At 40.5% G+C, this 23,080-nt stretch overlaps 1 protein-coding gene across 5 annotated transcripts in view; it reads left to right on the top strand.

Annotated features, from left to right (window-relative positions):
• Positions 1 to 23,080, top strand: part of EXOC2 (exocyst complex component 2) — an 82,047-nt gene that overhangs the window by 32,369 nt on the left and 26,598 nt on the right. For all 5 annotated transcript variants that reach the window (XM_081014708.1, XM_081014707.1, XM_081014709.1 and 2 more), the window contains exons 12-23: positions 6,702 to 6,827; positions 7,683 to 7,807; positions 11,041 to 11,109; positions 11,774 to 11,931; positions 13,220 to 13,341; positions 13,888 to 13,949; positions 15,954 to 16,034; positions 16,847 to 16,906; positions 17,793 to 17,854; positions 19,378 to 19,444; positions 20,642 to 20,758; positions 21,829 to 21,970. In XM_081014708.1, coding sequence (XP_080870834.1) covers positions 6,702 to 6,827; positions 7,683 to 7,807; positions 11,041 to 11,109; positions 11,774 to 11,931; positions 13,220 to 13,341; positions 13,888 to 13,949; positions 15,954 to 16,034; positions 16,847 to 16,906; positions 17,793 to 17,854; positions 19,378 to 19,444; positions 20,642 to 20,758; positions 21,829 to 21,970 — 1,191 coding nt within the window. The remainder of the gene's footprint in view (positions 1 to 6,701; positions 6,828 to 7,682; positions 7,808 to 11,040; positions 11,110 to 11,773; positions 11,932 to 13,219; positions 13,342 to 13,887; positions 13,950 to 15,953; positions 16,035 to 16,846; positions 16,907 to 17,792; positions 17,855 to 19,377; positions 19,445 to 20,641; positions 20,759 to 21,828; positions 21,971 to 23,080) is intronic.

The following is a 23,080-nucleotide window of genomic DNA, read 5'->3' as shown; positions in this document are numbered from 1 at the left end:
AGGTTTTACTTCAATACACTGCAAAATCTGGTAACCCAGGTTTTTGGTTGTTGTTTTTTTTAAAAATCATTTATCAATCAATTGATAGATATTAAAACCACTTTGTTCAATACCAAAATGTGTATTTGTTTTAAATGTAAAAAAAAGTTTCTAAAGTGAACTGAACTAGTTGGCAGTTATGATAGCAAAAAGCTTTGTAAACGAAAGGCATTTTTTTTTTATTAGCAATATCTTTTTAATACGCGCTTCATAAATGGCTCGTCTTAGTTTCCAAATATAGACAGATACGGGGAACAAACAGGACATTTAAAAATACATTGTTGATTCAAGTTAATTTTAAAGGAACTTCCTTAATTTCTTGCTTCGGCAAATTGAAAGTCTTCTGTGTGGCGTGTTTGAAAGGAATCCTATCCTACTTGTGTCGGTGCAGGCTTTAGGCGCTGCCTGTTTGGTCAACAAGCAACGGTGGGTGGTCGGACTGTAGCTCAGGACAAGGGCCTGCTGTGCGCAGGAAAAAATGTTCAAAGGTGTTTAAGGGCGGTAAGGAAGTCTGCTGCCCTTCAGAGAATCCAACAGCTATAGATCAGTGTTTCTTCTCACTATTGTAGCTGTTAAGAGAGACCACGATATGGTGTGCAAAGCAAGAGAAAATACTGCAATTTCATCATGTTGTGACATATCTGTAGAACCTTCATAAACTTGTGTACAGACTCTATGTGTAACAGTTGATTTTTCTGTTATTTGATGGATTTTCCTTTATATAAACAAAGATCCGTTGGATAAGCCATGTGCTTAAAGCAAGATCACAAACAATTTCATTGGAATGTTTTTGCTAAAAAATCAAAAACAGATAGAACTAAACTTTACATTAGCTCTTACCAACCACGTTAAACCGCGTGTCTCGCTTAACGTGAATTGTGCAGATGAAGTTGTGGAAAAAATAAAATGTTCTGGGGGAAATGAAATTGCCACCAAACATTTGTGCGTTGCTTCTTAAAAAATCAAAGCTTCCTAGTTCAAAATTATTATTCTTGCTAAACCTAGACTTCTAGCAAATTTATCTATAGCCACACTTTTAATAACTAATTCACGTTAATTTTCAGGGACCTGTATTGAAACCTGTACATGGATTGTGTAAATGTGCATTTTCCCAACACAGTTGCAGCCTTGTATAGATTATAAATTGCAGTCTCTATAAACGCCATTTTAAGTAGTATACCGAAATGTTTAAAAAGATTCCTTTTAAAAGGTAGGCACTTGCTCTATTTAAGGTCAGTTGCTTTATCCATTGTTCATAGACGCTTTATGTTATTTTGAACGCGTCTTGTGTTTTCTTTGTTACTCTTAGTTTCGGCAAACATATTTTTAAAAAAATAATCATAGCAATTTAGGAGTGTTTCACACACAACACACCTTCTTCCAGCTTATCGTGAGCCCCAAAATTTCCCCTCAATGCATGTCTGAAGTTTGAAAGCTACAATAACTTCTCCTGAATTTGGAGAAAACACAGCCAGCTAGATAATAACATCTACATCCAGTGCTTAAAATAGCGGTGCATGGTTTTAAATGGCCACGCTTTAACTTTTTGTTCTGAGTGAGTGATGTTTGAATGCTGATTTGTACAAGAACTCTTTTTCTCCCCTGGCTGCAATGTGTAGTCCTGAAGCGCTATCTCCTGGACAACTTGGAAAAAAGTCAGCTTTGCTAATGTGCTCCAGATGTTCATTAGTCCTGAGGGTATATGTGCTGTTGCCATTCCCTGCTCCTGTGTTGTACTTTCTTGTAATGCTAGACAACCAATTAAGAAATTAGTTTCATGTTAAACTTTCTTTTCCTGGTACCACTGCAAACTGATGATGTGGTTTCTAGTGGAACAAGAGCGTATTCTTTGCTCTGTTTTCTATTATTGGTGAATAAACAAACCATTGGTGGGTTTTTTTGTTTTTTGTTTTTAGTGCAGGAGTGGCAATTTGGTGTAGTCATGCTCTCATCATATCCATCTAGTAACAGACAAGCTGTTTTGACCAATACTACAAAAGGTTAACTTTTTGAGCTGGTGTATTTTTTTGAAATAACCATACCAGTATACAAAATAAAAAAAATCCTTCCAGTAGCACCTTTAAGACCAACTAAGTTAGTTCTTGGTATGAGCTTTCGTGTGCAAGCACACTTCTTCAGTGTATCTGAAGAAGTGTGCTTGCACACGAAAGCTCATACCAAGAACTAACTTAGTTGGTCTTAAAGGTGCTACTGGAAGGATTTTTTTTTATTTTGACTATGGCAGACCAACACGGCTACCTATCTGTAACATACCAGTATACTAAGCTATCTTTTTTTATTATTACTTTTAAAAAAAATCCCAATTGCTAGAAATCCTTTGAACTTGAAATAGGGTACAATGCATAAATAAGAAATGTGTTTTGAAATATCAAAAGCACATCGGAGGGGAGAACCCGTAATTTTTACTCTTTCCTTTTGCAATGCAAGTTCTGAAAATTTTTTTTTTTAATCAACTAATACCAAAATGCCAGAAAAATGTTTTTGATGTGAATATGCTAAGAGAGGGATAATGTATAGCTTTAATGTATGAAGAAGAGCATTTGACCTGGAAAAAGCCATGCCAAACAGAATAATAGTGTTTCAATTTTGTTTTGTCTTACTATATTTTTCCAGTGATTTTCAGGAAATTTACAGATTATTTGACTTAGTTTTAAACAACAGAGCGAAAACCATATGTATGCAAAATGAGTGATTCAAAGCATTTAGAATTTCAACAGGGTTTCTAGAATACCCTTGTGAATTTTGGGTTGGGAAAGAAAAAAAAATCATAATTAGCATGCTTTCCTTTTTGTTTGTTTTTGTTTGGTTTTCCTGTTTAAGAGAGGTTACGCTAATGCTAATTTAATTCGTTTAAAAGCCATTCTGCAAATATCGGTCAAATGCCCACACTCAGTATATACATCTGCATGAGTAGATGTGTTTTTCAAGTACTTTTGTAAATTCCCTGTACTATTTTTTTTTCTCCTTCACAGTGTTGGTGCCTGAGCTTTACTCTTAAATATTGTTTTGCAGCTAACCTAAATAACAGTTCCTTTAGTTCGTGTAGACCCATTGCTTAAATCAGTCACTCCATGAAATAAAGGACTGAATGGCCAGGCTGCCAAATTGTTTATTTTTTTGTTTGAAAGTAGATGGGTGCTGTTTAATAAGAATATATTGACAGTATTTGAGAAAATTCATGAATATTTGTATTAAATTGTTTACAGTATACTTTTTCAGTCAGGAGTGATATAGATTTACTAAGGTTGTGATAAATTTCCATAAAGGTTACATTTGTAACTTTCTTTTGTGATTGACTGAGCTGGTGTCCCAAAACAGCTGATTGACCTATCAGAATCATAATGTTTTGTACCAGTTTCCATTTCCGTTTCCCTGTGCTGCGCTGGTGCAGGCTCGCCAGAGCAGCTTCGTCACGCTGGCCACGTGACCCGGAAGTGTCTTCGGACAGCGCTGGCCCCCGGCCTCTTAAACGAGACGGGCGCGCAACCCCAGAGTCGGTCACGACTGGCCCGTACAGGCAGGAGTACCTTTATCTTTACCTTTTACCAGTCTAAGGCTGCGTATACTAGAATAAGCACATCACATCATTTGGCACTTAGGGTCCTCTGCACAAGCTTTTCCTGGTTGCAGTGGCAGCTAGGCCCAGATCTGTATTTTACAGCATAATCTACGCCTGCTTCTTTAAAAAGAAGTCGAAGCAGATTTGCAAAGAAACTTGACACATTCTACATTTGCAGCCTTAAAATGACAGTGGTGCAACAACCAATCACAGTCTTCTTTGCAGGAAAGCCAGGAGAACTGATCTTCAATATTGCTTGCATGCCACCAATCTCTGAGCGGTGTAAGATTCCAGGGGTTCCAAGGTTCGGTTTTCTTGGAATAAGGGACAGCGGAGACTGTGGTATCTTTAGGATACAGTGGTACCTCAGGTTACATACGCTTCAGGTTACAGACTCCGCTAACCCAGAAATAGTACCTCGAGTTAAGAACTTTGCTTCAGGATGAGAACAGAAATCGTGCTCCGGCGGCAGCCGGAAGCCCCATTAGCTAAAGTGGTGCTTCAGGATAAGAACAGAAATCGTGCTCTGGCAGCACGGCGCGGTGGCAGCGGGAGGCCCCATTAGCTAAAGTGGTGCTTCAGGTTAAGAACAGTTTCAGGTTAAGAACAGACCTCCGGAACGAATTAAGTACTTAACCTGAGGTACCACTGTATATGGTTTATTCACACATATATACAACCTGAGCCTGCGACAGAGGGGCTCGTGGCATTAACACCCCAAGAGGGTCTTGCTTCCTCCATGGCCACAGCCTTGGATCCTAGCAGAAATCAGACATGGTTGTATCTCTCTGGCTTCTGCCAGCTTCACCTCTGGTCTTTTGTCTTTCTGACTACCAGACAGTTGTGGTTGGAAGATAGACAGCACCCAGCGGTGTATGAAAGGGGGGGCGGGAGGCAGTTCACCCCAGGTGCCACCGGGGGGGCGGTGACAAGATGGCCTGCTGCCTCTCCCCCCCCCCCCCAGCTGTAGAGCGGCCGAGGGTATGGGCGCCGCACGCACGCCGTTCCAGGTGCCGGAGAGGCTTCCTTCCCCATTGACAGCACCCATTTGCCCACTTCCTTAACAATGTATGCTTAGCCCATTACCTCACCAGGAAGCTAGCCTGGCTCTTCCAGGAATTGAATCCGTGCTGGGTCCTGGAATTGGAAGGGGACTTAGGCATACAGCCTAGCCTCCCCCAAAGTCACAATACTACCTCCTTCCAGGAACAAGACATCTGTCCCCAGATGTACAAGCAAACGGCAGAATACAGAATTCCCTGCAGAAAAATAACAGACAAATTAATAAAGGTATTAGTGTACACGGCATCAAAAACAGATAGTCAAACATCTGTGATGCACACTCCCAGTCCCAGTTCTGCAACCTCCTATGCTGTGGGATGAAGAGATCTATAAGCAGCAGCTCCTCACCTCCATTTTGCAGTTTGCTCTTCTTTTCTTTTTTCCTGCACCCCCTCTTCCACAGCAGGCTCCCAGGGAATGGAAAAATCAATTGAAAGCAGCTTCTCAGCTCCAGCCAGCTCACCATTTGTTGTCTTCACCCTTGCCCCCCAAACTCGCAACCCTATGTTTTCAAATTAGCATTACTGGGAAGTCAGACATGAGCCCACTGATGGAACAAAAGAGAGATTATTCCAGCAATGGCATTCTGAAACTAAACTGATTAAAGAAGAGAGGCTGAAGGAAGGGCAGGGTGGATCTTGAAGATTTTGCAGAAGGGAATAGATGATTCTCAAAGATGTTGAGAAACTGTAGCAGTACTGTGGTATCTCAGGTTAAGTACTTAATTCGTTCCGGAGGTGCGTTCTTAACCTGAAACTGTCCTTAACCTGAAGCACCACTTTAGCTATTGGGGCCGCTGCGCCGCCACTGCACAATTTCTGTTCTCATCCTGAAGCAGAGTTCTTAACCTGAAGCACTATTTCTGGGTTAGCGGAGTCTGTAACCTGAAGCGCATGTAACCTGAAGCGTATGTAACCCGAGGTACCACTGTAATGGGATTCTGTGGATAAGGGAAGGAGACACAGGTTGCATTAAGATTCCAAGAGTAATGTTTGCATATCCCTCTTTGAATTTAATTAGGTTTATTTGTTAAGGGTCTGTGAATCACTCCGGCTTAATAGTGAGCTCATGTGTTTAGTGCCAAGAGAAATGGAACCAAAAGCGGGTTTCATTTTCCAAGTAGCCAGTGTTGCATTTTGCAGTAGGCGAACAGCCATTTCCCAGATAAGTCATAACATTTGTATCTGCAGTGTGGATTGTGGGTTCCCGGGTGTTACTGGTGCTTTGTGGGTGTCACTTGTGACATAGCTTTTCTTCCCTGCTCAACCACATTTTGTTAATTGCTCAGATATGCAGCATGTTTTGAAAGTTATTCTGAGGTTGTGAATTCCCCTGCTCCACCTTGCCAACTGTCTAATGCAGGCATGGCCAAACTTGGCCCTCCAACTGTTTTGGGACTACAACTCCCATCATCCCTAGCTAACAGGACTAGTGGTCAGGGATGATGGGAACTGTAGTCCCAAAACAGCTGGAGGGCCAGGTTTGGCCATGTCTGGCTAACATAACATCAACATTTAATCAAAGACTGTATTATTGGATGCTCTAGAACCCCAGCATTCAAACTCTCCATTTTTTGCTTAAATGTATTTACGTTCTTCCATAATTTAGGGAGGAGCAGTAGATTTCCTATGCTGCCTCTAACCCAATTCTATATTGCTTATCTCTATACTTGTATCATGGAAATTACCCTTATGTGCATCAGCTCATGCTCTGGAGTCCACCTCCAATGTTGCAGGAGCAGCAAAAAGCCATAAAGCCTACCAAAGAATAGTGGAAATGAGCTAGTGTTGTTTATATCAGAAAGGTAAATTCCATGTGGGTTCTGAAGCATGGGTGTGCCCTTTGTAAAAAGTGTATCTCATAAAGAACAGAAAAGTATACATCATTTTCTTCATGCACCTGCCTGTCTGTATAAACCTCAACACTATGCTATATTTATTTTGTGTGTTTTAACACTGTTCAGATCAACAGATTGCTAATGCCAATAGTTGTATAATTCTCTCCTCCCTCCACTTCCCAGGCAATCCATTACTGCACAGTCCAATGCTGGATCTGGACAGTGAAGTACGCTCCTCCTCACTTGGCCATCTCAGTCGGAGTGCTTCGCTGAAAAGAGGCAGCAGCAATCAGTCCAGTCGTGATGAAAGTAGGTGCTGAGATTTTATTTCTTGTTCTGCTTTTTGAGAAACCGGTGTTTCAGTTTGATGCTGGTGTGATGCCCTGATCATGTCTGCCTGCTTGCACAATGGGAATCTTTTTGTGCAACAGGAATTCTGGTTTCTCATCTCCCCCCCCCCCCCCGCCCACCCGTGTGCCCCTAGAATCTGCTCTGGGGGATGCTCCAACCCTCTGAAGCAGATTATTGGGTTGTGGGGAGAAAGTTTGGTCGCGTAAGCAGATGCCTACTTTCTCAGTGCCCTTGTTTTTTATCCTTTTTGTCCTTTTGTAAACAGCTTAGAGGTTTTCTTACAATCAAGTATACATACATTATGTTAAATAAATCCATGAATCAGGAAGTTTTCCTGGCTTATTTCTCACCTCTTCCATAAATTCACTAGGTGTCTTTAAGCAGCCCATACTGTTTATGCCATTTCCTGCAATTTCATCCTCAGACTTCAGTTGTAAGGATTACAGTAGACTAATTTTGTGAAGTGGTTTGAATATTCTATAGAGATATGTAGATTGATGATGATGATTTTTTTTTTCTCTACATCCTCACAGCATCCTTACAGTGTGCTGTCACCAGAACTTGAAACCTATGAGAAACTAATCAGATTATTTATTCTACCATGATGGAATCATGTGCCGGCCCCTCATAGCAGCATGTTTCTCAGATGGTTGTTAATCAGTTAAAATTCCTTCTTGATGTGAGCACCTCTGTAATTGCCTAAAGTTAAACTTGTAAAGCAGACGAATTCCGATGACACATCTACAATTGAAAACAATTCCTTACCAATGATCCTTCAGTAGTTAACGGCTGATTTTGTTGCCCCTTTTCCAGCTTGGCGATTTAAAGCTCCTCAGCAGGTGGCATTTGTCGAAAAGCTAACAAAGCTTGTTGTAAGCCAGCTCCCCAACTTCTGGAAACTCTGGATTTCTTATGTGAATGGGAGCCTCTTTAGTGAGGTATGGCATTCAGTCTTTCCCATACTTTCAGCTGTATACAGTTCTTTGAGGGGCATGACATCTTTCTCCAGGTTTCTTTTGTTTATGTATCAGTCATGCTTTGTGCTCTCTCAGTTCCCTCTTGCTAGCCAAAACAGATGATCCATTCCGTGAAGAGCCTTGGAACAGCCGGTCTGAGACTTGTCAATGCAACTGGATTGAAACTGCTTCCTTACACTCCTTGAGATCCAATATGTCTAGTGGTTAGAGTATCAAATTAGTCTGGGGATATTGAGGTTCATATCTCCCCAACCTCACTGAATGACCTCAAACAAAGCACTATTTCTAAGCCTGACCTATGTCTCAGGGCTCTTCTGAGGAAAGATTTGGTGGAGGAAAGGAGGGGGAAGCAGATCCAAGTATACTGCGTTGAGCGCTTGGGGAGAAAAGCAGAATATAAACCCAATACATAATAATAATGCCTTTTTTGTCTGGTTCTGCTGCAGACCAGCACCAGTGATTAGCAACACTGATCATCTGCCAAAGGTACAGGGAGGGCCCCTGCTACTCTGGCATGCCTTCCCTCTCTTGATGGTGGGCATGGCGGAGGGGATTGGGTCCCTCTGTCCCCCTGCATGGCAGTCCTGACAACAGCTCCCCTCCTTTACCTTATTTCCACTACCACACCGAAGATCAGCCACAACTGCCACTGACCCTGGATTTCTGTATGGCAGATGAGAGGGCTGAAAAGGAGGAGTTCTCATACCTATTAGAGGGGCATTAAACATTGTGCCCCCCAAACCTGGAGCCCCCCATCTTCTGAGAGGACGAGGGAAGGCTCCTCCATTATTTTCCTCTAGTATGTTTGACTTCTGGACTTTCATATGCACCCAAAGTTCAACATCCAGGGCACTTCTGGGTGCCTTAAAACAAAGTCCACACTTAAGCAGGCAGGGAGAGAAACAGTTTGGGGTTTCATCCCACTTAGCCCATCATTTTTATGGCTGTTCTGAATTTCTGACAATTTACATCTAAAAGGACAGTTGAGCATAGACACTGAGGCACAAAGAAGCAAAAAAAAAAAAAAAAAAACCCCGCAGGGGCCTCATGTAGTCATGAAAGTGATGAGCAATGATTGAAAGGAAACGACCAGTAATAAAAGGAACTGTGATTTATTTTCTCGAAGTTATAAGGGTGATCTGTATTTCTTTAAAAACACACACGTTTTGGTTCGGGTTTTCAGTTTTTTTCAACAGAAGGTTTGTAGCTAAACGGAGACCCATTTCTGTCTACAGATTGAATCTGTACACAGAACTAACCGTTGGTACTTAAGCACCTTCCTATACTGACCTCTGTGTTAACTGTTCAGCAAAATCAGTGGTGGGTGGAAGGGAATCAGTAGCTTTGGTGCACCTTTACGTGTTTCTAGAATCTATAGGGTTAAGAGGGAGCAGAGGACATCTAATTTTAACTCCTTGCACAAAGATGGCGTCATCCATTGCCCTGTCTCATTCTCCCTCTGATCAGCCTATCTAGACTGAACAACACAGGAAGTAAGCAAAACAGGTTTAATGAATATTGAAAATTTGCAAGGTATACAGACAGGCCGAGTTGAATCAGCTTCCTATGTTTAGCAAATATTTAAATGGGGCAGTACATACTTAGGCTCATTCTTAGTAGGCAGTGTCTGAATATTACTTTAGAAAGTGGAAAGTATAAAAAAAGGGTTTTTTGTAGCTGACAGACTTGTCTCTGTATACCTGAATGTAATATAGGAAATGTGAACTCCATTACTGCCGTTTTAGTTTCACCCATATTAGAATCACTTTTTAAAAATAAAAAAGAAATACAAGTTTTATCGTTTAAAATAATAAAATAATAAAGAGGCATTTTTCCAAACTCCAGTTTTGCAATCATCACTACTGTCCATGAGATGTCATTCACTTGTAACAATATGTGAAGGCTGTAATCCTGACCCCTGGACAGCAGCAGCAAGACTGGATAAAGTGCATCCACCGCTCTAGTTCTTGTGCAGGCCCAGGGCACAAGGTGGTGGTGGAGGAGCCAGGGAAAATACCCCTTCACTGTGGCAGCTTCCAAGCTAGCACAGTGAAGAGTCCTAGATTGGACCTGTTGCCATCACATGGTGGCAGCAGGGTCTGCACAAGTTCCAGCAGATCTGAGACACCCCATTGACTTCTGCATTGGGGTGCTCCTCTCCAGCAGAAGCCCTGGTTGTCTCCCGCTTGGACTACTGCTCTATGTGGGGCTACCTTTGAAGGTGCCTCAGAAACTACAACTAATCCAGAATGCAACAGCTAGACTGCTGACTGGGAGTAGCCACGGGGACCATATAACACCAGTCCTAAAGGATCTTCACTGGCTCCCAGTACGTTTCTGAGCACAATTCAAAGTGTTGGTGCTGACCTTTAAAGCCCTAATCCAGGCATCCTCAAACTCGGCCCTCCAGATGTTTTGGGACTACAACTCCCATCATCCCTAGCTAACAGCACCAGTGGTCAGGGATGATGGGAATTGTAGTCCCAAACATAGCTGTCAACTTCTCCCTTTTCTTGCGAGGAATCCTATTCAGAATAAGGGAATTTCCCTTAAAAAAAGGAAAACGTTGACAGCTATGGTCCCAAAACATCTGGTGGGCCGAGTTTGGGGGTGCCTGCCCTAAAGAGCCTCGGCCCAGTATACCTGAAGGAGTGTCTCCACCCCCATCATTCAGCCCAGACACTGAGGTCCTTCTGGTGGTTCCCTCACTGTGAGAAGCAAAGTTACAGAGAACCAGGCAGAGGGCCTTCTCAGTAGTGGCACCCTCCCTGTGGAAGGCACTCCCTTCAGATGTCAAGGAGATAAAGAATTACACAACTTCTAGGAGACATCTGAAGGCAGTCCTGTAATGGGAGGTTTTAAATGCTTGATGTTTTTATTTTGTTTTTAGATATGCTGTAAGCCGCCCAGAGTGGCTATGGAAACCTACTGCTACTACTATTACTACTACTACACTACTACATTAGTCTTCTTTGATTTATTAATTTGCCAAAGTTTTCTGCCATGTTGATATGTTTGATCTAAGCATGAATTTCTACTGTTTCTTAAACTAATCAGACTTTGTCTATTAAGAATTAACCTGAACATATAACATTACTAAGATAGAATTCACAGACCTGCTGATTTGTTCCAGGCGAATATTTGCAATGGCCATCAGCCGTAGTATCTCTGTTGTTGTTTTTCTGTTTCCCAAGACTGCCGAAAAATCAGGCCAAATGGAAAGATCAAAGAAGAACGCTAGACAAAGACAGAATGATTTCAAGGTAAGTAGGTGTGCAGCCACCCAAAGTGGAAGGGTGTAAAACCTTTGAAGACCAGCAGAGGTTTATTTTTAATAATATTTTGTAATGGGATGGCCTAATAAGACATACAGCCCTCAGTGCACTCATGCTGCTACCACTCAATCAAGAAGATACTGGTTTTAAAGCTCTATGAGCTCTCCATCCTTACTGGGCCTAGCACCATGCTTCAACCATTTGTTTGCCCTTCAGATAGCTGGTGCAATTAGGCAGGGCAGGAAATGGCTCTCTCTGATGTGGCAGACCTGCAGTAGATTCTCTGGACATTCACATATTATTCTCATAATATCCTTTGCATTGTCTATTGCACATTAGGTATAAGTTAAATAAAATTGGAGGAGAGTGGGAAATTAACAGGAGAAACCCCATTTATTGTCTGTTGTTGTTTTAGTTGATACATGCATTGAACTAGAAATAAGTAGAACAATTTAGCAGTTAACTCACCATGAATGTCTCCCCTGTTCTCTTTTAATGGCAATGGTACTGACCTGAGAGGTGCCAGAACTGAGTTCCAGTGACTTCCATCTGAAAAAAGCCCTGATCTTATGAATTAACTGGTTACATAAAACACAACATGTTACACGTGTTCCGGTGTTTATCCACGAAATGTTTCCTTTTCCTGTTGTAGATGATGATTCAGCAAGTGATGAAGTCCCTGGTCAAACTGATCCGTGGTGCTTTGCTTCCATTCAGCCTTGGAGAAAGTGAACTGAGAGAATATGGTGGCTGGGAGATGAAATCTGAACTTTCTGGCCAATGGTTACCTCATGTCATCCAGACAGTTAGGTAAGTACTATGGTAACTCACTAGAACACCTGTGTGCATTGGGATAAGTGGCTAGGGTTTAAGCTTTGGTAAGCTCTGTTCTCTGACACAGTCGTGGGTCCTGTGTGAAGCCAAACAATTGGGAGTCATGGTGTTATGACAGCTTGGCCCTGATCCAGATCAACAACCCAGGGAAATGGATGGCTGAGACACAGAGAGCAAAGGCAAGAAGGTGTAAATAGTATTTAAGCAGTGCAACTATCCAGGTGTCCCCTCAGTACCTTTACTGGAGTAGATTGCTGACAAATAGTATTTATAGAAATTATGGCAAATGGGAAGCACTCAAAAGATGGAATCAGGCATCAGCTTGTTAGCTGGGGGTTGGGGAGCAGATGGATTTATAGCATTGCCAAGCAACCGTGACAAAAAAACAAAACAAAACCAGAGTGTGTTATCAAAGCATCAGTATTGTCACCTCTAGGCTTCTTGGGACCACACACAAATAAGGAGAAAATATTTATTTATTTAGAATGCTTAAATATTAGTTTATAGCTCCGGAACACAATCAAAACAGCTCTTAAAAGTTCTTCAAGTGATTCTACCCAAACAGGAATGGAAATTGTTACGTCCATATGAAGCCAGGGTGGAATCTACACACATATAAAAACGCTGTGAAAATGCTTTTTTAAAAAAAGGTTTTGAAAAATACATTGAATTTTACATAGCTCTGTATCGCCATCTAGTGTCACATTTGTATATTGCACTTAAAGCTTGTACAGGTATAACACACTTAAAGCTTCCTATTTGCAGCTGTATAGCTGAGTCCCAGGATTATTCAGACAGCATTTTCTGAATGATCCTTGTTCTTCCCTGGTGTCATCCAGGTAACTGCTCCCACTGAGATCCTCTAATCCAAAGGAAAGGAGCTGAGCAGCTAGAAGTTGCTCAGCTCTGTGATGGAGGCAAATCTTCCATTGCTCCCAGGCAACAGCAGCTGCTTAGGTCTTCTAAGGCAAGGAAGGGGAGCTTAGCAGCTGGATCACACACTGTCCGAGATTGAAGTGGCCTCCCTTTGTCAGCAGTTGGTAGTGCAGAGTGTATTGAGTTTGAGAATGGAATTCAGTACCCAGTAAAGATGAATAATGATTGCATAGTGGCTCTCACAGAAAAGAGGGAGGTGCTGTGATTTTGTTATTTTTTTTAAGCCTACTTCTCTTCAAATCTTAGGGGTCTCAAGAAATTATGACTCCCTTTAGCATCTGAACTACATCAAAAACTATAACTTCACATTATTTTCCCCATTCTCCAGGCTTAGTTATGAATCTCTTGCTGCGCTTGAAATACCAAATGATATGCTTCAGATCATCCAGGATCTTATTTTGGATCTCAGAGTTCGCTGTATAATGATCACATTACAGCATACAGCTGAAGGTAGTAAAATGCACTTTATTTATCTGTCTTGTTGGGTGTATAACACGAGTGTCCTTCTGGTTGGATTTCCCCCCTAAATGTTGTTATCCTCTTTGTGATTTTTACCTTCATATATGTCAAGCATACCATTCAATGCTCTTATTTTCAAGTGTTTTAGTAAACTGGGTGTATGGCTGTGTCATCATATTACAAGTAGAAATGACAATTCAGCAAAGGATTACAAGTATCGGTCTTTGCAACAGTCATTTTCACACTTGTGGATTCAATATGCTGCATTAGTGTTGTATCATAAAGCAGTTATTTCACACATAATCTCTGTGACACAGCATGGTTTATATCCAACCTGTTACATGCCTATAATTAGCTGACTTGCCTTGCTGTAAGCATGTTTGATGCGTAATAAAGCTGCTTCCATCCTTTTAAGGTACCAGCGGCAATGTATTTGGAGGACAAATCACTACAGTGATAGACAGAGGGCTTTCCTCATTTTTAATTTTTTTTTTTTAATAGAAAAATAACCATCCAAACACTTGTCACCTTTTGCAGATGTAAAGAGATTAGCTGAAAAAGAAGACTGGGTGGTGGACAATGAAGGCTTAACCAGTTTGGTGGGTATGCTGCTATGTCTTTAGGCATCCGTATTGAATAATGGATTCTGTATCTAAGTCCAACTCCTTGCTCACTATGAAACTGGCTGGGGGGTCTTGGGCCTAGTCTTCGTTTCAGCCTAATATACTTCAATGGGTGAGTTATGAGGATATAGTAGCTTAACCCCATTCATGAGTTGCTAGTGAAAAGTAGCCTCATTTCTTCTCACTCTTCTGTGAAAATCCCACCCTTTTCTATCCCCTCATATCAGTGAAAACTCTGATACATGCCCTAGTCATCTTGTCCTGATAGGCCAGGATCAATGGCTGTCACCAATGGAGGCTAAGGCTCTGAAAAAAACAAATATGGAGACAAACTGGCCAAAATATTGTGAAATTTTAGAACAAGATGGAGATAAATTAAAATTGCAGAGCTTTGATAAATTAAAAACTAAAGTTCGAGATTGGCTGCATTATTATCAAATAAGGGAGGTTTTTAACTTAGATAAAAAGATTGGTTTCCAGGAGGAAAAATCTAAACTGGAAACGGAACTGTTAGAACCTAAAACCAAAAATCTGTCAAGAATGTATAATCTGCTGTTGAAATGGAATACACAGGATGAAATGGTTAAATCTGCTATGATTAAATGGGCGCAAGATGTTGGGCATAATATCATGTTTGCTGACTGGGAACGGTTATGGACCACAGGTATGAAATTTACGGCTTGTAACGCCTTAAGAGAAAATATAATGAAAATGATTTACAGGTGGTACTTAACCCCAGTCAAGCTAGCAAAAATTTATCATCTGCCTGATAATAAATGTTGGAAATGTAAAGAAAACGAAGGTACTTTTTTTCACCTTTGGTGGACGTGCCCAAAGATCAAGGCCTTCTGGGAAATGATATATAATGAACTAAAAAAGGTATTGAAATATACTTTCTTGAAGAAACCAGAGGCCTTCCTCTTGGGCATGGTCGGCCAATTGGTGCGAAGGGAAGACAGGAATTTTTTTATGTATGCGACAGCAGCGGCAAGAATACTTATTGGGAAATACTGGAAGACACAAGAATTGCCTACCCGAGAAGAATGGCAGAGAAAAGTGATAGACTATATGGAACTGGCTGAGATGACCGGCAGAATTCGAGATCAGGAAGAAGGGTCGATGGAAGAAGATTGGAAAAAATTTAAAATATATCTTCAGAAATACTGTAATATAAAAGAATGTTAGAAAAGGTTGGAGAAGAATATTAGACCGTATTGGCAGACAGAGTATAATGGAAGAAGTAAATATGATTCGAATGTTAAAATAAGTAAATGAAAAGAAGGTTAGAAGGACTTGCTGGAGATACGATTCAAACTAGAATACAAAGCAGAGAGGTGAGAGGAAGTCATGGAAATAAGTAAATGGGAAGACGGTTCTAATGGTTTAATTTGATTTTTTGTTACTTTTTTATTGTGATTTTCTGTCTTTTGTATTTTTCTTTGTACTGTTCGTTTTTTTGTAAGATGTATGTGATTTGTTTTTCTTTTTCTATTTTTTTCTTTTTCTGTAATTTTAAAATTGGAATAAATATTCTTAAAAAAAAAAAAGATAGGCCAGGATCAATGTTAACAAATGCAATTACATTTATTTAAATTTATACATATATCAGTATATGGAGAGCTAGTAAAATATAGTGGCATATCAGACTAGGATCAAGTTCCCACTCAGTCTTGAAGCTTGCTGTGTTACTATTTCTCAGCCTGCAATTCGTTAAGGGGAGAAGAGAGCCCTGTATTGTTAACTGGATAGGTTGGGTATTTTTAATAATGAGATCGCAAATGGTCAGCAGCATTGACTTCCAGTTAACATGGCACTATAGCTGTTAGACAATATAACGAGCATATAAATCCCTGTATGGTCTGACTGGACATTGAGAGCGGGAGCTTTAAATAGATGGTTGATTGGAAACCAGGACTGTTCCACTGCAGTCATGATTTCTAGGTTTCAGAAGTAATTTCTTGTTTATTCTCTACCTTTTAGCCATCCCAGTTTGAGCAGTGTATTGTGCATTCTCTGCAGTCGCTTAAAGGTGTCCTGGACTGCAAACCTGGAGAGACCAGCGTAAGTCATGTCAGGTCGTGTTTGGGGAAATTCAAGGGTATGAATAGCATGATGGACACTGAAATCATCTCAACCTCTTACGTATATAGAACAATAATCTGTTCCTTACACACTCCTCAGGATAAATGGAAGGGATTACAGTGGTGCCTCGGAAGACGAAAATAATCCGTTCCGCGAGTCTCTTCATCTAGCGGTTTTTTCGTCTTGCGAAGCAACCCTATTAGCGGATTAGCGCTATTAGCGGTTTAGCGGATTAGCGGCTATTAAAGGCTTAGCGGCTAAAAGGCTATTAGCGGCTTAGCGGCTTAGAAAAAGGGGGGGGAGCGAAAAAAATCGCAAGACTCGCAAGACATTTTCGTCTTGCAAAGCAAGCCCATAGGGAAATTCGTCTTGCGAAGCGCATCAAAAAACGGAAAACCCTTTCGTCTAGCGGGTTTTTCGTCTTGCGAGGCATTCGTCTTGCGGGGCACCACTGTATAAGGAATTCCTAATAATGCTATTCAGATAAGTAAAGAGGTTATTCAAATACTATTTGTAGTGCCACTGCATCATATAAACAATGGTAATGCTGGAAAAATGACATTAGCATTGCTCTTCCCATATAACTTCCACCCTGTCTTTGCATTTTCTTCATTCTAACATAACCAGGAATGGCATGAGATAGAGCGAAGAGGAAGTTCTAAATCTGGCCTTAAGATTTTACTGTTCTACTCTATCACCATAATATGCTGTCCTCATGTTTTTGTCTTATTAATTTAAAAGGTTTTTTTTACCTGCTTGCTTTTTTCAGTTACCATTTTCTGTCTCTTTAGCTTTTTCAGCATCCAAAAATACAGGAAGAGGTGTGCCGACTGAGCACTGATATTATGCAGGTAATAAAAACGTGTGGCTTAAGTCAGTTCTCTAAGCAGTAAATGTGTGTCTTTTGAATTCTACCTACTTGAGAAATCGAGGAGAGCATTTGCTTTTCATACATTTAGCATTTAGTCTAATTCAGTTAGGGGTGGGTTAGAGGGTTCAAGAGTAGGTAGCTCAGAATGTGAACTCTTCCCTCTCAAATATGAGTTTGTGTTGTGCGACGCTCCCTTAGAGCTAGTCCTGACTCAGAATTGCATGCACGCTGCCTCTTCCATGTACAACTGGAGATCATGAGTAAGAGGGAGGCCTGGCTGCAAATGACCAAGCCATGTAGCTGAACAGAGGGGTCTGAACTGAGGCCTGCAGATTTGAGAGAGGGAAGAGTTCACATTTCAGATACACAAATACACAACTGCTTTGTGCAACCAAGAACAGTGTGTGCTATTTAAAGCCTGCTTCAGGATTAAACAACTTCTTCCACCGATTTCTTCCTGCAAGTCTATCCTCCATCTGCATTTGCCTTTTGAAGAAAAGACAGAGCTGGGGTGTGTTTTCCTCATAATGTGTAGTTCCTTCTTTTAGCAACAGGCGCAACTGAAACATGAAGAACTGCAACCATTGGTACAGGCATCCACTTATTATAAAAGTGTGGGTTTGTTGCCGTAGATTATACTTTCTATTAGTTTAATTTCAGCTCTCAAGTGGAGAGGTCTGAGTAATAAAATACAAAAACTGTGATGACACAGGCCATTAAAATTTGGTTAAATTGCAGGTTGTGAGAGTGAAGGGGGGAAATGCTATGAATATGCGATTTGAGAGTTTACCATTGGCTAATGATGTTCCTAATAGTCAAAGTAGTGATGTTAAATAGTGATTCCCCCCTCCGTTCATTCTTCACAGGTATTCATTGACTGCCTGGAACAGCTAAGTACCAAGCCTGATAGTGATGTAGATAATACACAGTAAGTAAAATAATCTGGTCAGGGTCTTTTTGGCAGTAATCCGTGTGCTACTTATTCCAAAGTTCAACAAGTGGTTTCTGGTTGCGTTACTGCAGGCTTCCTCAACCTCTGCCCTCCAGATGTTTTGGCCTACAACTCCCATGATCCCTAGCTAGCAGGACCAGTGGTCAGGGATGATGGGAATTGTAGTCTCAAAACATCTGGAGGGCCGAGGTGGAGGAAGCCTGCATTACTGGTTGATGTGCATGCAAAGAGTAGAATACCATTTCCCCATGGAGAAGGGTGCCATGCTTTTCATTAAGGGAAATCATCTGAGGCAGAGTTCCTGCTCATTCCCTCATTCCCTCTCAACTGCCAACACTAAAGCATATCTATTCAGCAGCATCTTTAGCTAGTCTTAGTTTATTGGTATTCTTCCAGTGTTCTGGTTCTTGTTTTTGGAGTTGTTTCTATGGTGTTTTTTTAATTTAGATATTATGTTTCTGAACAAAAGACTTTAAAATGATGGCTTAGGCCAGAGATGGCAAACCTGTAGTCCTCCGGATTGTTATTGTATGACAACTTCCATCATTCATGGCTGTTGGCTATGCCTGCTGGAGAAAATGGCAATTTAAATCTGACATCTGGAGGGCCATATGTTTCCAGTCCATGACTTAGGCCGAGATTGTTCATGAGCTGTTAACTCCAGAGGTCCCATTGTATTCCAGCCATACTCCAAAAGGTCTAAGTCAGGCATGTCCAAAGTCTGTTTCAGGGGCCTAATCTGGCCCGCCAGTCAATCTTATCCCCGTGGCAGTATATGTCCTGGGGTAAAATCCTAAAAGAAGCTCGGCAACTTTGGGTTAAAATTGTAAAAAAAAAAAAGCTCAACTTCAATAAAAAAAAAATCAACAACCTTGGTCGGCCCTCATGCGTGTTCACTTCATCAATTCCGGCCCTCCTTGAAAAAAGTTTGGGCATCCCTGGTCTAAGTGCATAATACTGTTAAACAGAATCATTCCTTCCTTGGGAGCTGCAGTTCTGTGAGGGAGGTTAAGAATTCTTACAGACCATTCTCAGCACCTTTTCTGAACTACAGGTTCTTTGTGGGATCTGTGCAGTCTCATATAGGGGGTATGTCTTTATATTTGAAATAAGGCCTAGCTCACTCCCCACCCACTGAAAGAGTGGGAACAGAAGATTCCTACAGATGCTGCCTCAGTGACAGTGAAGAAGAAGAAGCTGAACAGGAAGGTGAGAACCCATGCCCTTTGAGGTGTGGGAGCAGGCTTCCTTCCAAAACCTTTTATCACCAAGCTCTTAAAAGTTCTTTAATGGGGCTTTGCATGGGCATAGATCCCTTACTGCATAGATAAAATCTGACTTCACAGATGACCACTTGCAACAACCGCAGTTACAAATAGGCAACCTGTTTTTCTTTGGGTTTAAGTGGTGTAAACCCAATTTGAGTTAGTAACGTAGAGATACATTCTTAAGTGTTTAGAACAAGTACTTCACCAGTAACTTTTTACAAAATCTTTCAGTCTTTCAGCTGATGTTTCATCTTCAGATTTATTTGGAAGTATCCATGAAGACTCCAGTTTGTCTTTGGTAAGTGTGACTTACCTTTACGTACACATACGGGCAGAGTAATCCAAATGATAGGAAGCTAGCATCATATGCGCCAGTGTAAATTATGCTGGTGTAACAAAAAGCTGCATCACAATCCAGAAATCAAAGTTGTTAAAATTAAAGCAAAGGAATACTTACTAGGAATCGACGTGAGTGGTATCGCTCTTACCTTTTCTGAGCCCTTTATTCATCTACTTAAAAGTTGGTGTTGAGTCTGAATTGGTTACTGGCCTGAAGGTAGATTTTTTTAAAAATAATAATCAGAATCCCATGTCTTTTCATATCGCTCCCAAGATCCAAAAGGAGTTCTCCATGTTATTAAATTTTCAGGTGCATTATTTCTCAGTCATGTATTTGGGCATACATAGAACTAAAATCTAAATACAGTGGTACCTCGGGTTAAGTTAATTCGTTCCGGAGGTCCATTCTTAACCTGAAGCACCACTTTAGCTAATGGGGCCTCCCGCTGCCGCTGCGCCGCCGCCATGTGATTTCTGTTCTCATCCTGAAGCAAAGTTCTTAACCCGAGGTACTATTTCTGGGTTAGCGGAGTCTGTAACCTGAAGCGTATGTAACCCGAGGTACCACTGTATGTATTATTTTTTTCATCATTAAGTATGGCCTTGTGTGGGATCAAATATATAAGGCTTTGTCCGGGTGGAAGCTAAATGTTGCTATTATGGACAGATTAGTTGCAATTAAGATGAAAGCACTATCGAAAATTCTATTTATGTTCCGAACTCCCCTATTTAGACCTCTGGTAAACAGCTTCAGTTATGGCAAAGAGAGATTAGCAGTACATTTTGAGGAGTTAAAAATGGCCTCTACCTTATGGAAGTGGTAGCCAAATAGCAATGATACAGAAACTCCACTGCCCACTCAAGGTCAGGTAGGCAGTGTTGCAGCAAAAATCTCATGGTTGGGGACAGTGCTGTATAACCTATGCAAATAGGTTGGCAATTCATCTGAACACTGTGTTTTGTGCCCATGTTAAGGTTACACTTGTCTTTCAGAATATTCTATTTTAAAGTCTCAGTATTGCCCCATGGTCATAATTTGTAACCTTAGCCTGATTTCTGTCTTAAATAACAATTGCTTTCTTAGCAAAATTGTTTACCTCTGTGCCTCTCTTGTACCGTTAATTCATTTTTCTTGTTGAAATCCTCCTTGATTTAGGAGCGGAGACTTTTAATTGTGCTTAGCAACTGCTGCTATCTAGAACGTCACACTTTCCTAAACCTAGCTGAACACTTTGAGAAACATGGCTTCCAAGGAGCTGAAAAAATCACTCAAGTAAGTATTTGATCTCAATTCTTTCAGTCTCAGTTTTCAGTAGGCTTCCAAAATAAATTATAAATAAGATTAGCACCACTGAATAGAAATTTAATCTGCAGTTGCTCAGAAGCATATATGCTGTAGTTTCTACATCTTGTTCCTAAACTCTATTTTTTTTTTAAAATCTAGAGAATTTGGTTTTGTTGTTGTTTTTAACTTTAATAATAATAATAATAATAATTTATTTATTTATACCCCGCCCATCTGGCTGGGCTTCCCCAGCCACTCTGGGCGGCTTCCAAAAAAATATTAAAATACTATAATACATCAAACATTAAAAGCTTCCCTAAACAGATTGTTTACATTGTTACCAAGTTGTTTTTTGAAGTACTCAGTCAGATTTCATATCTGGAACTTAAAACTTTAGATTTTTTTGAGTCTTTAGGACTCAAAATCATACTATATAGACATCTGTGATGTTACAATTTTGTCATTACTTATTATTCCCATTCTTGTTTCAGCACAGCTTCACCTGAATTGAATATAATAAGGCTTTGATGCATATCATCCATAAGTGCCCAGTCCAACATACTTTTAATTTTGCCCTTTGGTTGTCACAAATTTATTCCCGGTGCCTTCAGGCTGGGGAAGTATTGGCCAATGTCCTCAGTTGTGCATTTTGTGAGCCTCCCTGTAAAGGGATTTCTTGGTTGCTCATCATCTTACTACCAAATTCCTGGGTCTTCACTCAGTCAGGTTTCTATAAAAAGAAGAGAAATCAATAGGTAGAAGCTTTTCCGCATATCCTAGCAGACAGGACAACATCTCAGTCCAAGTGAACGATTAAGGAATATATACTATTCTGGCTGGCAAAATATACCATCCATCTGACTTTGAGGAATCTGCCAGCTTCTTATGAAGCTTCTTGGCTCTTTGTTCATTTTTTTAAACAGAAATATTGACTTCCAAAATATACACTGTGTAACATTATAAACGTATTAGATGCCTGGCTTTTTTTAGTAAATGAGAGGAGATTTACACACAATAATACTATTTTAAATAATCATATATGTACCTTTTTGTTTTAGGTTAGCATGGACTCACTAAAAGAACTTGATCAACGACTGTTTGAAATGTACATTGAACTAAAGGCTGATCCGATAGTAGGCTCATTGGAACCTGGCATTTATGCAGGTTATTTTGATTGGAAAGACTGTCTTCCTCCAACAGGTAGGAATCTTTAAGCCTCTGAAACTGTAGTAGAAAGAGAGATGATTTTTTAAAAAAATAAAAAAAATTATGTATCACTACTTAAAGCATTTTTCCTTCAGTGGATCCATTGTATATAATTCTTAGAATGCTTTTCAAATAACCCATATAATTATAGCATCTTCTATCAGTGCTAATCTCTCTGAATTGATGTTTTTGTTATCATCCACCTTCATTTTTCATACATTTTTGAATAGTTATGAAAAACAACTTTGCTGGTTTTTTTTACAAATCCATTATATAAAATCTGGTCACTTGTGTATGATACCAGAATGCCATTGTGTAAGAAAATGTGTGAGAATAGAACTTTTAAGGGAAGCTTGACCTGACCCACTCCCTCAGATGATAAAAGAAACTGGTATAAACGTGTTTAAGTATAAAATATGCAATGGGTGTTATTTTCAGTATTATTTTTTTTTAAAGATCGCTATTCATCAAAGCATATATTTAACAAGCAAATTATCTCTGCCTACTTAGAATTGAGTTTCGTTTAAAAATATAAGCACCCAAGGATCTTAAAAGTTATTTAAAGTTTGGTACGTTGTAGTCTAGTGATAGCATCCTCCCAGTCTGGGCGCATGCTGAGGCATGCCTGAAGTTCCTGCAGCTACCACTCTGTGGCAGCAGGGAGCAGGAGACTGTGAAGCAGGAACAGTGTAATGTGCCAGAACCAGCCTGCAACTTCTGTGCAGTTTTGCCCATCCTGCTGATCCTGCTATTGCCATGAACTTCAGGAATCCTGAAAGTTGCTACGTTGGTGGATCTCTCAGTGCGGTTCCTCCTCTCACAATGTTAGCTAATGCCATTCTCAGTTTGCAGCGATATTTTTTAGGCTTCCGTTTTGTCCCCACTTACTTAGGAGTAAGCCCCATTCAGCAGATCAATAGTTTCTCCCAAGGAAACAGGGATGGGGTGAGGCTGCATGTGTTATGAAACTGAGTGTTCCAGAGTGTCCAATAAGCATCTCTCTGGTCAAGATACTTGGGCCGACATTGATTTGAAGGCTTGCTGAGTACACATTGACTTCCTGCCTCAGACACAGGAATCTATTGAGTGCTATCTGGCATTGCA

Source organism: Podarcis pityusensis, assembly GCF_964106645.2.
Source record: "Podarcis pityusensis genome assembly, chromosome: 7".
NCBI classification, from domain to species: domain Eukaryota; kingdom Metazoa; phylum Chordata; class Lepidosauria; order Squamata; family Lacertidae; genus Podarcis; species Podarcis pityusensis.
This window is presented reverse-complemented; position numbering and strand designations above follow the sequence as displayed.